At 39.2% G+C, this 14,626-nt stretch overlaps 1 protein-coding gene across 1 annotated transcript in view; it reads left to right on the top strand.

Annotated features, from left to right (window-relative positions):
* The window catches only part of SLC25A48 (solute carrier family 25 member 48), a gene marked incomplete at its 3' end in the record, with an annotated part of 29,345 nt that extends 26,398 nt beyond the window's left edge, over positions 1 to 2,947 (top strand). The window contains exon 7 of the mRNA XM_083351467.1: positions 2,831 to 2,947. Within this exon, the coding sequence (XP_083207593.1) occupies positions 2,831 to 2,947 (117 nt within the window). The remainder of the gene's footprint in view (positions 1 to 2,830) is intronic.
* Positions 2,948 to 14,626: the final 11,679 nt, after the last annotated feature.

Genomic DNA, 14,626 nt, shown 5'->3' with positions numbered 1-14,626 from the left:
GGGCAGGGGGAGAGAGGGAAGAAGCGAGAGGGAGAGAACACAGGGGATTGGATTTGTATATGGAAGACAAAGGAGCTAATCTTATCCTGATTACTCTGCAGCATCATGGTTTCAATCTGATCCTTTCTTGGGGGCAAATTATTGGTTTCTGGCTCATATTTTGTTTACATTGATTCATCAAACAAGTCATAGCAACAATATTTATGATGTGGTTTACAGAGTTATTTCTAATATTATGTCTACTTCTGATTTATACTTGCTCTGTCCTTAGGGTAGCTGCTTCTCTTTTTATCTTCACTTCACTTCTCCCATGCCCTTAGGATCTCACAACTGTTTGATAATTAGTCACCAGTGAAAATCAGAAACATCAAGACATTGCTTCTTACAATTTTGAGGCAGAAAATTAATCCCTGTGCACACAAATACACACATATGTACACATAAGAAACACTAGAAAGCAGGCCATAAGCATATTTTTTTTAAAAAAGAATGACTAAAACAACTTTCCTGAACTGTAACATCCTTCCAGATATCCCCCCCCCAAAAAAAATCTTGGCCTCCTTCACATCTGTGATCAAGTCCTTCCCTCTGCTCAGCTTGTGTTGTTGAGTGTGGCTCTCACTCCCCAAAAATACCTACCCCTAATCTAAAGGATATTTTAGAGAAAAACCTGAGCAAGTAATCTGCTGATGTATTCTGCTTTCCTGTTCATTTTTAATCAGTAATTAGGAATGGACGAATCCCTTCCCATTTATTTGGAATTAGATCAGCAAACATTTTTCCTCCAAACACTAATGCCAAGAAAAAAAATTTCAATCGGTGTTGGCTCTCTTTACAATCATATCCATGAAAACATTATATGAACATAACCAGGGCAGGGAAATGGGAAAGAGTTTCCTTCCATCTATGGAGCAAAGCATTATGGGTGCTGGGTCAATCAAATTATTGTAGTGAGAGACTATAGAACAACAATTAGTCAATTCTTTTGCATTTTCACAATAGTAAACTATTGTATAATATTTATGCAACTCTTTTACTTAGAACTCTTTCCATATATTACTATCAATTATCACAGATTGAAATCTATGTTGATATATAAAAGGAAAGGCACTTGATTACTTTTTGCTGGAGATTAATTTAGCTATTCTGTTCTGTAAGTAAATATACATGAATACCCGCCCCTACACACACACACACACACATTCTTTGTGTTCAAAGACAACACTCTATTGTGCAGTTCATCTGTGGACAGAAGTGGCTTTGCAGTCTAAGCCTGAAAGCACAGATCTACAGCAAAATGGGGACACTGGAAGGCCATTGTTATAACTGTGGGTGTTATTTTGTGGTGCTGCTTACCCTTTTTTATCAGTTTTAGGTGGTGCCTGTCTTCAAAGCCAGCGGAGGCTTCTTAGCATAGGACTTGCCAGTGGGTTCTGTCAGCAGTCACAGCTTCTAGTTCCCATGGCAGGATGTCACAGTGGCATAGGGTATCCTTTACTAGCATCTTTGTGTTGCTTGCATGGACAACTTAGAAGTTCTACAGGGTTAATATGTGGCACTGTCTGGTATAAAGTACTTTTGTCTTGTTCAGGCTGGTAGTCAGGTCAAAGAGAATAGCAGCATCTGAGAATATGTTCTATATCAACTATGCACCAGGATCACACAGTCATCAGCTTCAATTTAAAACCAAGTTAATTATATAAACAATAAAAATATTATAAAATAATGTTTAAAGCAGCAACACATGCTAACAATAATATGAACACTATATTAAAATTTCCGGGCATGTTTCCTTGATGTTGGAATAACATTATTAGATGTGCACTGGTTCTTTCTAGAGAAAGTATTTCATAATCAGAATATTGTAACTAAAAAATTCATCACCACTACCTTCACTATCTTCAAAAAAAGAGTCTCTTGAAGGACTTTTCATCCTGATGTCATTACTGAGCTATCTAGTCAAACTCTCCATTACTAATCTTTCTCCAATTCTTCAGAGACTGCTTGTGAGTTCTGAACCCAACTTTTATATATAAATGCTAAAATATTTCAGTTTTGCCCATTGGTGCACCTCTAGGTTATGGCAAGAATTCACACCGAAAAGCAGACTACAAGGTCGGCAGACAGTGTAGTGTTACAGTGATTTTTGATTTTTAAGATTTACTGTAGTAAACTGGAACCAAAGCAGAAATAGATGGATTCTACATCTCACATGAGATCTGGAGCTAATCCTGAAATGGAACAGAACAATGATAGGAAAGTTCTTTAAGGAGACTGGATTTTATGAAATCTTGAGTACTGCTTAGACAACACTTTTTAAACCTGAAGACAACAACCTTGGACTGCCCTACACTGAAAAAACCTGGAAGCCTAGAAGAACATGATATTGCAGAGTTAATAAAGGGCAGGGTATAAGTGAATCATCAAGCTTGCGTTCCCATTTGCAGTACTGGACAAATAGACATGTATCCACAGTATTTTCAGAGCCTTGAGTGTCTGAGCAATTGGAAACCTCGTTGTGGGAAACTTTGATCTTGATGTTGTTCCACTATCAACTGGCTTTCCTTGTATACTGTCTGTAGATTTATAGGTTGCTTATTTCCCCCTTGCAATTGTAATACTGGATGTTTAAAAGACACAGATTTAATGTTAATACATACAATATACTGTAGAATCTTGTGAGAAATCATTTAGCTGAGCCCATTCTTTGTGTTTCTTATAAAATAATGATGAGAAAATAGACCTTTTTGATGTTTTTTCTTCCCTGTTCAAATAATCTTTTCAAAAAAATTTCTGACAGATGTAACATTTTCTTTTTTCTTATAATTAGGTCTTTTTCAGAGGTCTTACAGTGAATACAGTGCGAGGATTCCCCGTAAGTGCTGCCACATTCCTTGGATACGAACTTTCACTCAAAACCTTAAGAAAAGTAGAGACAAATCCTTAAATTCCAGGTCAGTTTTACAGAACCTTGAGCATTTGGGGTGGATATCATGGACAGCATCCAATTGCTCTGTATCTGCACAAACCATGTTTTTGGTGGGTTTTTTTCTTAAAAAAAGATTTAATTGCTTGAAATTCTGTTATTTGTTGGAAAAAAAATACACAAAAGTAATTTAACAAGAACTATTTCTAGGCGCCCTGCCCACCCTCAATAAAATTTTAAAAAGTAATGTAAGAAGGTTAATGAAAAGCAATGCCTCTACTTTCACAATTTTAATTTAATTAATGATACTGTAATTAATAAATTATTCTTGAAATGAACCCTTTTGATGTCAGTATTTATTTCTTTATGCAATGTCCACCATTTGCTACATACTTCTGCCCCCGATGGGACAAGCTGCTTTAAAAAAGGAACAAACCCCTCCATACTTTTGTCTCTTCAACCAGATCTTGACAGTCTTTTCCAGTTTTTGAGGCAAACAGAGATGCCCACTTCCTTTGATTTGAGGGAAAGGGTGGAAGTCAAATGGTACTAAATTTGCTCTGACATGAATACCAGATCCAGAGTGTGACCACTATCCTGCATCGTGCTTTGGATGATCTAGGATAAGCCCACAGCTGTCATGAGGACCATGATTTCCCAAGCCATCTCAGACCCCATTCCTAGGGAAGGCAGATTAAAGTTTACCCCAAAATCTGAAGAATTCCACCCCCCCCCCCAAGAAATGGACTCAAGGAACTGAGATAAGGAAACTGATATGCAAAAGAGAGGCTAGTACAACAGCAACAATCTTGATGTCCAGCCCCGTCCGTGAAGTAGGAATACACTCACAACAACCAGCAGGAACGGGTGACAACTCAAAAAACGCTTTTATTCAGCTTCGAACAGAGACAAAGTCAGCGTTGGCAGCACTACGCTTCCAACGCACATATATAGCCAGCAGGCACAGAAACCCCGCCCCCCCATCAGAAGCCAACATCCGTCCACACGTGTATATACTTCACCCCTCCCCTTTAGTTCCGTTTGCTTATCCATGCATGTGCGTTTGTCCACCCTCCCTTTTCGGCATGCCGTTCCCAACAAGCTAAGCACCCCAGGTAACCCCCACCCTTATTCCCAAACACCCACTCCCACCATATTCAACCACACCGGGCACCCTGAGGGAGCCCCCCCCGAGTCCCGAAGTGCCCTGGGCCTCACCACCTAGCAGTCACCCAGCGGCAACCCAACCAGGAGGGTTCAGTGGTATAGCCGTATCAGCCAGGGACCTAGCAAGCAGCCCACTGGCAACCAGGGACCCAGTCACTGTCAGTTCGGCTGGAGGGTCCGTTCGTGGAACCACGGCTGCCAGCATGCCCAACACCGGCTGGCAAGTTGCCAAAAATGGCGGGTCCAGCTGGGAATCGGCATGTCCGACCAGAGACCCCATCTGCGCAGGCATGGCTACCAGCTGGCAAGTGGTGGTCGGAGAAGCCAGCTGAGCATCGGCAGGCCCAGCCGGAAGGCCCGTCTGCATAGGCGTGGCCACCGGAGGCAGATGGAGACCGGCTGCTGGGAGAAGGGAACTGGAAGAGCCTGCAGCAGCACAGAGGACAGACCGGCGAGACGACGACTCAGGAGTAGGACCCAGAGCACCTGAGGCTAGGTGAGTGGCACACAGGGCCGACACGCATGGTTGTCCCCCCCATGGAGTGTCGGGCCCATGGGGCTCGACACTTGACTGATCCCTAGAATCCAACTTAATGAACAGGGACTCATATCTGGAAATCTATGACATAGCACCCGTGAAGACCTTAAGTGACTCCCAGATGACAATCACCTCACTTTTCCAGGGGGATCAACAGAATCATCACCATAGATCTAAGATGGCGGCGCCTGGAATGGCTGCGGCTGCATTGGCTCTTGAAGGCAAATAGTTTTGGGAGGGATAGTAAGGGCTATAGGCCACATGATCAGGAAGATTTTAATGTGTTTGAGCAACATGGTGGAACTAAGGTAACATACGACATACGACCGATAATCTTTGCTGGCATGGCACGTTTCTAGTTGTTTTGGAACTGTTGGAGAGACCGTTAAAAGTCGTTGGCACTGTTTGAATTTGTTCTACCAGCAACAAGATCTGACTGCTGGCCCAGTAATGGATTGTATTGTAAATCAGGGCTGTTTCCGGAGGAGGCAGAGGAGGAGAGTACCTGGAGCTTATGGAGTGAAGGAACTGGATGAGGCTGTTGGCAGGCCCAGAGGAAGAGAGAGAGGCTTTTGGAGGAGTTGGTGGTGGCGGCAGCAGCGTGCTCCAGGGGCATAAAGAAGCAAGGCCTCTTTAAGGAAAAGGTGGAAGAGTCAGGATCAGAAAAAGGAAAGAAGGCGAGGTTGTCAGAATACAAGCTAACTTGAGGGCTAATCCACATGGAGCCCCATTTCCATCTGTCCTGTGTGCCATTGTTCACTCCCTAGAGACTAAAATGGACAATGTGAAATTTGAGCGGGCCACGAACAAGGAGTATATATCGGAGGTGGTGACCCTTTGAGAGCTGTATGCAACGAAATTTCATTTTGATGTTTGCCGATTGGTGTACATTCAAAGTGACAATAAAGTTATCATCATTATCATTATAAACAACGTAGGTTGAGTCAATTTTAAGTGAAAGGACTCCCTCAAAATTCAACTGTGTCAAAAATTCAACTGTAATTATTGCTATAGAAAATATCTTTAAAGAAATCTACCAAGATATTTTTACATGCAGAAAAAACTTACAAATGAACTTATAGTGGTAAGGAAACTCTCAGAAACAACTAGAAAAGAGTAAATCATTAAAGTTTGGATGAAAGACTGGGTAGTGTTAAGAAACAGAAGTTTACTGGATTTGAAAAGTTATGATCTGAGATTTGGGTGTCATGATATGGTAAGATAAAGCTGAATGTAGACTTACAGGTTCATTATGTCGGGCAAGCTATTCTTAGAATATAAAATAAATATAAACTCAGGTTTTGCTCCAAAACACCTTTATAATTTTCAGCTCAAGAAAGATTTTAAAGACAATAAATGAGACCCTTCCTAGAATTTTCTCAGGGAGATTGTAAAATGAAAGCAAGAGAAGATTTGATAATAGAACAATATCCTCGTCAATGGTTTTCTTATGTACAATTAACAGAGAGGTTTAAAGTGGATAAAAGTTCTTATGGTTTTGAACAAAGTAGGACTGAGTTTGAAATTAATTATGTACTAATGATGAACACATTATTGCTAAAACATTTGCTGAAATATGAGACAGAAGAAAAGCAAATGAAAGAATGTATGATACAATTGGCTACAATTTATGGCTCTACTATACAGATGGATCAGTGGGAAAATATGTGGTTGAAAAGATTGAAATTCACATTATGTTCCAGTTTTAAAGATAATTTTTGTAAAATGATGTATCATTGGTATTTGTCACTTGAAAAACTGTTTAGAATGCATAATGTTACTTCAATACTTTGCTGGAAACGGGAACAATATGAAGGGACATTTTGTCATGTTTGGTGGACATGTAAAAAAGCTAAAACATTTTGAATGCAAATACATGCACTAATTCAGAAAAATTTAAAGTACCACTGAAAGTAGGGACTAACGGAGAACCAATCAGAAGAAAGTCATGAAGCTTCGTTTTTATATATGACAAGGTTTATCATTACATATAATGGAAATTTGGACAATTTTTTATGGCTTAATTGGACCAAACACCATAAGAGATATTGATAAGCTTATCTTTATCCACATTGTGTGTAATATTTTAATTTATAATAACTATCAGGTGAAAGTTCATTCATTGTACTTTTTCTTCTTAGGAGATCTACTACAATTGACTTAACAGATTTGATTGAACTTTTTGTGCATCTATATTCATCTGATCCCTGAAAAAAATTGCTCAGGAACAATATTAGGGATGTGGCACAAGAGCAGCCATGCCTAAAACAAAAATATCCGTAGAAAAATTGCTACGAATTTTTTTTTTGGGGGGGGGAGAATATAGCTTTATCGTCATATATAAGAATAGTTCTAGCTATTAGTCCAAGTCTGCTTGCTCCATTTTGGGACTAATAAGCTTTTAGGATAAGAGAGATCTGACTTTTGCATAGGTTCTACCTCACATCACCTAGTTTCTGAACCTGAAAAAATTGTGCCATGAAATTTTGCAAACTGCATGTTTAAGTTTTATGTTTTAAGTTTTATTAAATTTTTATACCGCCCTTCTCCCGAAGGACTCAGGGCGGTGAACAGGGCATATAATAAAAATACAAAAGTACAAAAGTTAAAAAAGAATTAAATTATTGCCCAAAATAAAACAGTAAGAATATACAAATATTAAAACCCTAAGTTAACTCACCATCAGGCCAGGCCAGCTTGTTCGAATAAATGGGTCTTTAACCCGCGCCGGAAGGAGCGGTGGTGGAAAGCAGTCTGGATTCCCAGAAGGGAGGGAGTGCATTCCAAAGGAACAAGACTGAAGTTTAGATAGTTTCAGTGGGAGGAAAAGACTCAGAATAGCTCCTCAGAGATCTCAAGTGCATCTTTAATGATGCAAGTAATTTGCATTAGTTTTTAGTTCAGTTTTGCAAGATTTCTATCTATAGGTATAGAACAATAAAGAAAACTGCTTAGAACAGGGGTGTCAAACTCAATTTCATTGAGGGCCGCATCAGCATTGTGGTTGCCCTCAGGGGGCCGGGTGGGTATGGCCAGGGTGAGCGTGGCCTACTGGGTGGGTGTGGCTAGAGTGCGTATGGCCTACTGGGTGGGCGTGGCCAGCTCTACATCATTTGCATCAAGGGTGCCTATGGGGGCCCGGGCAGGAGTGGGACAGATCTGAGGGTCTGTGGCAGAAGGAGGGTCTCTGGGCCAGGGCCAAGGCAGTGGGGGCCATTCCCTCACTGTTTCCAAGATGGCTTCGCGGGCCGCATGAAACCACTTCGCGGGCCGGATCCGGCCCCCGGGCCTTGTGTTTGACATGTCTGGCTTAGAAGAACCTCAGCATATCTTTCTTGGATTTTGGAGCCTGATACTGTGTTAGCTGACTAAATCTAAAACTGATTTAATTTATGAAAAAATATAGTAAGTTCACTCCTCATAACTTCTGTCGCAACCTCAACAATCAACTCAATCACATTTAGCAAAATCCTTGATTGATTGATTGATTCTTGTTCAGTGCTAAACTGGCTATTTACATACATTTCCTTCCAAACAAATATTTTTGGTTCACACACACAAAAAATAACTATCTTCTATAAAACACTTTAACTATTTTAAAAGTTATGTTTTTGGAGCAATTAAAAAAAGCAGCAGCAAGGTCAGATCTCATAAAAACTCAGACAAAAGAGGTTTATCTCCCCCACTAAATGTGACAAGACTTCAACTGAATACAACTGATAAACCTGCCAAGAATGTATAATCCCAGCAAATATGAAGCTGTCCAGCAAAAGAAAATTGTGATATAAAAAGGATAATTGCTATAGGTATTTTTATGTTTTTACAGAGAAGGCCTTGACCTGGGTTATCATTTTACTGTATCCTTTATATTCCATGTTCATCCCATAAGTGTAATGTAACACCTATCATACTATATCACTCTTTATCCAATCCACTTTCTAACCTCGTCAGGTATTTTAACACTTGAAGATAGTTACTTATACTATTCTGAAATTCTTTCTGATTTAATGATTGGTCTAGTTGTCACAAAGAATAGATCAATTCCAGCTTCCAACTTTTTCTTAGTGATTATAAAGCAAACTGCAGAGTAATTGCTAGCTGTAAGTATACTGAAACATAACACTGACATCTACTGGTTTGCACCTATTATAGCACCCTTTGTTAGAGTGGCAATTATAACATGGCATTTTTAATTTTGTTTTACTATAATGAAAAAATGTGCTAATATGGCAGCTATGGAAAATTAGGTGATAAATGAGAATTACCTTTCATAGAGATGGTGAAACAAGACACTATAAATCAATTTTGGCTGTTTATGCAAAGCTGTTTGATATAAATACATCAGGAACTTTTTGTTAAGAATTACTCATTGTTACTGTAGCAGCACTGAAAAATTGCCCAATTACATTAATAACATGTCAGTTCCCTCCTGTGGCCCAATACAGCATTACTATTTGTAACAGGGAAAAATAACAGAAAAATAACAGAAGTCTAGATGAATTGTTGAATAGAAGAAAAGTTAGGAAACTTTTACAAGTTTCTATGTCAGCTTAAAGCAGTTTTGAATCTCTGTTCCCAAGCTAAGATGCTTTATTTTAAAATAGGGCAGAAGACATATTTTGAAAATTAATCAAAAATGCTTCTGACCTCAAATGAGCACAGCATTTTCAGATTTTATTAAAGCAGTTGTGTCTTTTTTTTGCAGACTTCCATTTGAACATCATTAAAATAGCTACATCTCTTTTCAGCTCATGTGTTATTTAAGTTGTCCCAGATTACTGAATACTTTCCCCTTCTCTCTCTTTTTAAATTGGAGGTGCAAGGCTTTATATTGCTTCTGAAGCTGAAGTAGCTTGGGCCAGGGAAATTACTTCCATTATTCTTGTCATTTCAAGCTAACAGAAGACAATTACTATTCACTTTCAAAGAACTTATGAAGTTTTCAAGAATGAAAACAATGGCAGTGTGGAAGTACCTTAAGTTAAAGTATTAGAGGACAGATTAGAGACATAAACATTATAGAAGAGATAAATCTGTGTAGTTCACAGGTAACTCATCTTCAAGTTAAATGAGAAACTTAAACATAACATCTTGAATTTAAATGAGAAATTCATTCTCACTTTGTCATTCTGAGAATATTGCAAGGACTCAATGTGAACAGCTTGAGTAAGTTGCCATCACTAAAAAGCAACGGATGCAAGGCCAATCTGACTTGATTGGCTATTTCACATAAATAGAATTGTAGAATCATATGGCTGGAAGGGACCTTGGAGGTCTTCTACTCCAACCCTGTCCTAGGCAGGACTCCTTATTCCATCCTAGATAAATGGTTGTCCAATTTTTTCTTGAAAACCACCAGCAACGGAGCACCCATAACTTCTAGGGGGCAAGATATTCCACTAATTGCTCTCACTGTCAGGAAGTTTTCCTTACTTTCATTTTGGATCTCTCTCTGATGAGCTTCCACCCATTGCTTCTTGTTCTGTCCTCGGGTGCTTTGCAGAATAAATCAATCCCCTCTTCCCTGTGACAGCCCTACGAGTATTGGAAAACAGCTATCATGTCACTTTTAAGCTTTGTCTTTGTTAGATTAAATATACCTAGGCTTAGCCCCCAGATTACTCATCATTTCTATTGGTCTTCTCTGCATTCTTTTCTAGGGCCTCAGCTTCTTTTCTGTATCGTGATGATCGGACCTGGATGTAGCCTTACATCCAAGTGTGGCCTTACTAGTACAGCATAGAGTGGTACTTTCACTTCTCGTGTTCTGCTATCCCTGTTGATGCAGCTTTTTTGTCAGCTGCAATACACTGCTGGTTCATACTTAAGTTGTGGTTCCCTCTCACAGGTATTATTGTTGAGCCAGGTACTGCCTATTCTGTACATTTACATTTGTTTTTTTCCTGCCTAAGTGTAGGATCTTATTTTTCTCACCACTGAACTGCATTTTATTCAATCTATTATTGAATCAGTTTCAAAGGAATGTTTGAATGAGTAAGATGTTGGGGCCAGCGTCACCAGTCAGAAGTGGGGTTTACAGTGCTTATTTCAGACACTTTGAAGGAGTTCTTTCCTCAAACTGTTATTGAAAGAAAACATACTTTTAAAGGTTTTCATAGCCTTAAAAACTGCAGAGTACAGATTTACTATCCATATATCCATGACCGAGGCAACTTCCTGTAGCATCTTCCTCTACTGAATATATAAAAGTTATGGCCTATTTAAAACAAAGAAAATATTTCTAGGAAAAATGTGGGATAAGAAATGAGGCCTCCATCTTCCCAGCAGCCTCTGATGAAGAGTTTGAAATCTCCAGGAAGTTAGAGAATGTTTCCAGTGCCACTATTAAATCCTGTACTTCTCCAAGCCAATCCTGGTTCCTCTATTACTTTCTTGTGTGCGTATTACTTAAAACTGAGCTATGCAGAGTCTAATTATACCATTCAGGATAAGGGACTCTGGCAATCAAAGTTGCCTTGAAACTTGGAGTCACCGTCTGCCACCAGGGAGAGGTATACACTGATCTTAGAAATTTGGAGTATTTACAAACTGCCATAAGCTCAAACAGTGTCAGATGATAATCACTATTCATATTTCAACTTCTGAATTAGATTCCCAGTAGCCACAAGCTAATGTCCCTGATAATAGAAAATTATGATTGCAAATTATTTCTTTCCTCTCAAAAAATCATCTTCTGGAAGTTTCCATAGTCGTCATGGTGGTTTTGGATCCGGGATAAGCTGATGAACCTTTCATGGTGATCTGACCTTCGTACCTCACTCTGACTACTCTTCTGCCTGCTGTTTTGGTCTTGGGAGACTTTGGGACCCTGGTACGACAAATTTGCTTGACTTGGGAGACTTTCCTGCTTGTGTTTGCAACCACCCCTCTTGTGTATTTGTGTGTGCATGGTCAGGAACAGAACACATGAAACAAAATTGCCCATCATGGAATTGAAAGATACTCCTAGAAGACATTTTCGAAACTTTCATCAGCTTCTTGCAGATGAACAGACCTCCATATTGTTTATTCACAGGCAGATTTCAAAACTGCATTTTTTGATACAATCATAGGCATCATTGCTAACCATCTAGATTAGACATGTCAAACTTGCGACGTCACGTGACGTCGCGCAATGTATCGGGACGGTTTTGCCATTGCCAGCAATGGGCTGGGTGTGGCTTCCTCATGACGCATCCAGCCCGTGGGCCAGCAGTTTGACACCCCTGGTCTAGATACAAGATTCCTTTATATGCCAGTCATTTCTTATTTTTCAATGCAGAAGTTCAAATCAGTTTGCTGGGATTTTTTTTTAACCATCACTCCAAAAATGGCAATCCTGTTGTTTTAAACTATGATAGCACCAAACAAGAATATTTGCCTAAAAATAACAAAAGCCAATCAAAAATTAATTTTAGATTTAGATTTTATTAGATTTATATACCGCCCTTTTCCCGTAGGACTCAGGGCGGTTTACAAGGTGTTTAAAACATCAATACAATACAAAAATTAAAAAACAATTAAAAATAATTAAATTCGATCCCTGAAGTAAAAAATATAAAAACCCCAATTAAAAACTCTCAGCCTGGGCCGGAAAGCTCAAAGAGCCAGGTCTTTAGGTCCCGGCGAAATGAATGAAGGTCAGGGGCAGTCCTAAGCTCCACGGGCAGCTGGTTCCAAAGGGCAGGCACACCCACAGAGAAGGCCCTCCCCCTGGGTGTTATCTGCCAGCAGTCTTTTACCGGCGGCACCCTGAGAAGGCCCTCCCTGTGGGAACGCACAGGACGAAGGGAACTTGATGCCGGCAGCAGGTGTTCCCTCAGATATCCCGGATCCAAGCCATTTAGGGCTTTATAGGTCATCACCAGCACCTTGAATCTCACCCAGAGGGCAACCGGAAGCCAATGCAGCTTGCGGAGTAGAGGTGTTACATGGGAGTATCGGGAAACCCCCATCACAACTCGCGCGGCTGCATTCTTTTTTTTAAAAAAGAGAAGCAATTGTTTCTTCTAAAAATAAAGACCAAAACAAATTGCCTAAACCACTTGAAAGAATATTTATAGTCACATAGTCCTGAAAACTGCTTGGTGACTAATAAATCTATTAGGCACCTTTTTGAATGTGACATACTAACCTACTTCAAGAATATTAATGTTGTTCCCATTTCTATCTCTTTGGCAATTCTAACCCAGTAGAACTGCAGTATTTAATTATGGTAAGATTTAGTTATCATGAACTGGATTGATAGTTGAAGCTCTAATTCTAAGTAGAATAAACTGATACAATTTTGCACAAACATGCATTGCTTTCCTACTCCAGCCCAAAGTGTGCATTTGTATTACTAAAATCTGTCTACATGTAGTTTGCAGAACACCCCGTTCTATGACTTATATCAAAAGATACATCACTGAGGATGTCAAGGAAATTTTTTTCTGCAAATGCATTTGCAGTAGGAAGTACAGTTTCTCCCAATCTCAAAATTCAAGAGTAAGTTCCTAGGACAATGTATTTTTTTAAAAGTGGTGTGAGCTAGAATAAAATGAGGCTATTCTGTAAGAAATCCTAGGACACTGAAGGTTGTCCGAGAAATCTGTAACTAATAAACCCTCATTTTATGCTCAGCATGTATATCTGTATAAATAAATGTTGTCTCCAGTGACCTGCTTCCAAGAAACCCAGGTAAGTGCTGACACCACTGAAGCTTCTCACTGTTCAGAGAAGAGTGTACAAATTTAGCTATTCTGACTGGAGCAACCTATACAAATAAATATTCACTGACCTTTTAAATGGGTAATAAATACAAAGTAAACCCCCACCTCCAAAATGCAGACAATTTCATACAACATATTAAAACTGGGTGTAGTACAACTGAGAACAACAAAAGTGATTCTGCCCAAGACTGGAGGTATTTTGATGACAAAAACACCCTTGCGAATCCCATCTTCCATAAACCTAAGGAGTATAAACAAAGCAACAGCCAACCATTCAAAACTTCCAGAATTATGACTTTTCATCTCCAGAATCTCAAACCCCCTATTACAGTCAAATAGCAAAGGAGAAATTTCTCATTTATATTGGAAAAGTGTTTGTTTAATACATTTCTGTAGCTATTTTGTATATTCGTATATTATTCCTAGTTTTGCTGATAAAATGTGGGCCACATTCACCGTTGCTAGAAACATTAAGTGATAGCCCATAGTATTTCTTTTGCTATATTAAATATAAGTGACCTTAACTTACATGTCATAAACTTAGAAATCATTTAGAACCAATGAATATTTCTGAAACAACTACCCCATGAACTTGTGACAGAAACAGCAGCAGTATAAAAAATATTTGAAACCATTAGATCTGCAAGAAGGATTTAAAAGGTTTCACCGAGACAGATGAAGATGAAAATACTCCAGGTATGTACACTTGTACCTAATAAATTAGTTGCAGTTTCCAAGATTTGAATGAAACAAATGTCTAAGGCATGCCAATCCTGCATACTTCAGCAACGAAAACTCTGTTAGAATATGAAATATCTTCCAATATTTTTGTGTAGTAGAAATTTCTAGTTTATGCAATATAGGTTTTTTTACATTAGAGGGTAAATATTTTATGTGTTTTTATGTAAATATTTTTTATATCGAGGCAAAAGTTATTTTAATGAATACCTCAGTTCTAAATGTCCTTTATACAAGTTTCAGTATCAGTGGATCTCATTCCCTAGGGCAGAGGTAGGCAACCTTGGCTCTTTTATGACTTGTGGAGGACTTCCAATACCCAGAATTCCTGAACCAGCCATGCTGACTCAGGAATTCTGGGAGTTGAAGTCCACAAGTCATAAAAGAGCCAAGGTTGCCTACCCCTGCCCTAGGGCAAACATCTACAGCCTCAATTTTTTGAGGGGTGCCTATAAATCAGTCTCGACCCCTTGGCAAATGTTGCCAAGTCCCTGTGGTTTTCTTGGCAACATTTGCGAAAGTGGCTTGCCATTGCCTGCTACCTAG

This window comes from Vipera ursinii, assembly GCF_947247035.1.
Source record: "Vipera ursinii genome assembly, chromosome: 2".
Classification (NCBI taxonomy): domain Eukaryota; kingdom Metazoa; phylum Chordata; class Lepidosauria; order Squamata; family Viperidae; genus Vipera; species Vipera ursinii.
This window is presented reverse-complemented; position numbering and strand designations above follow the sequence as displayed.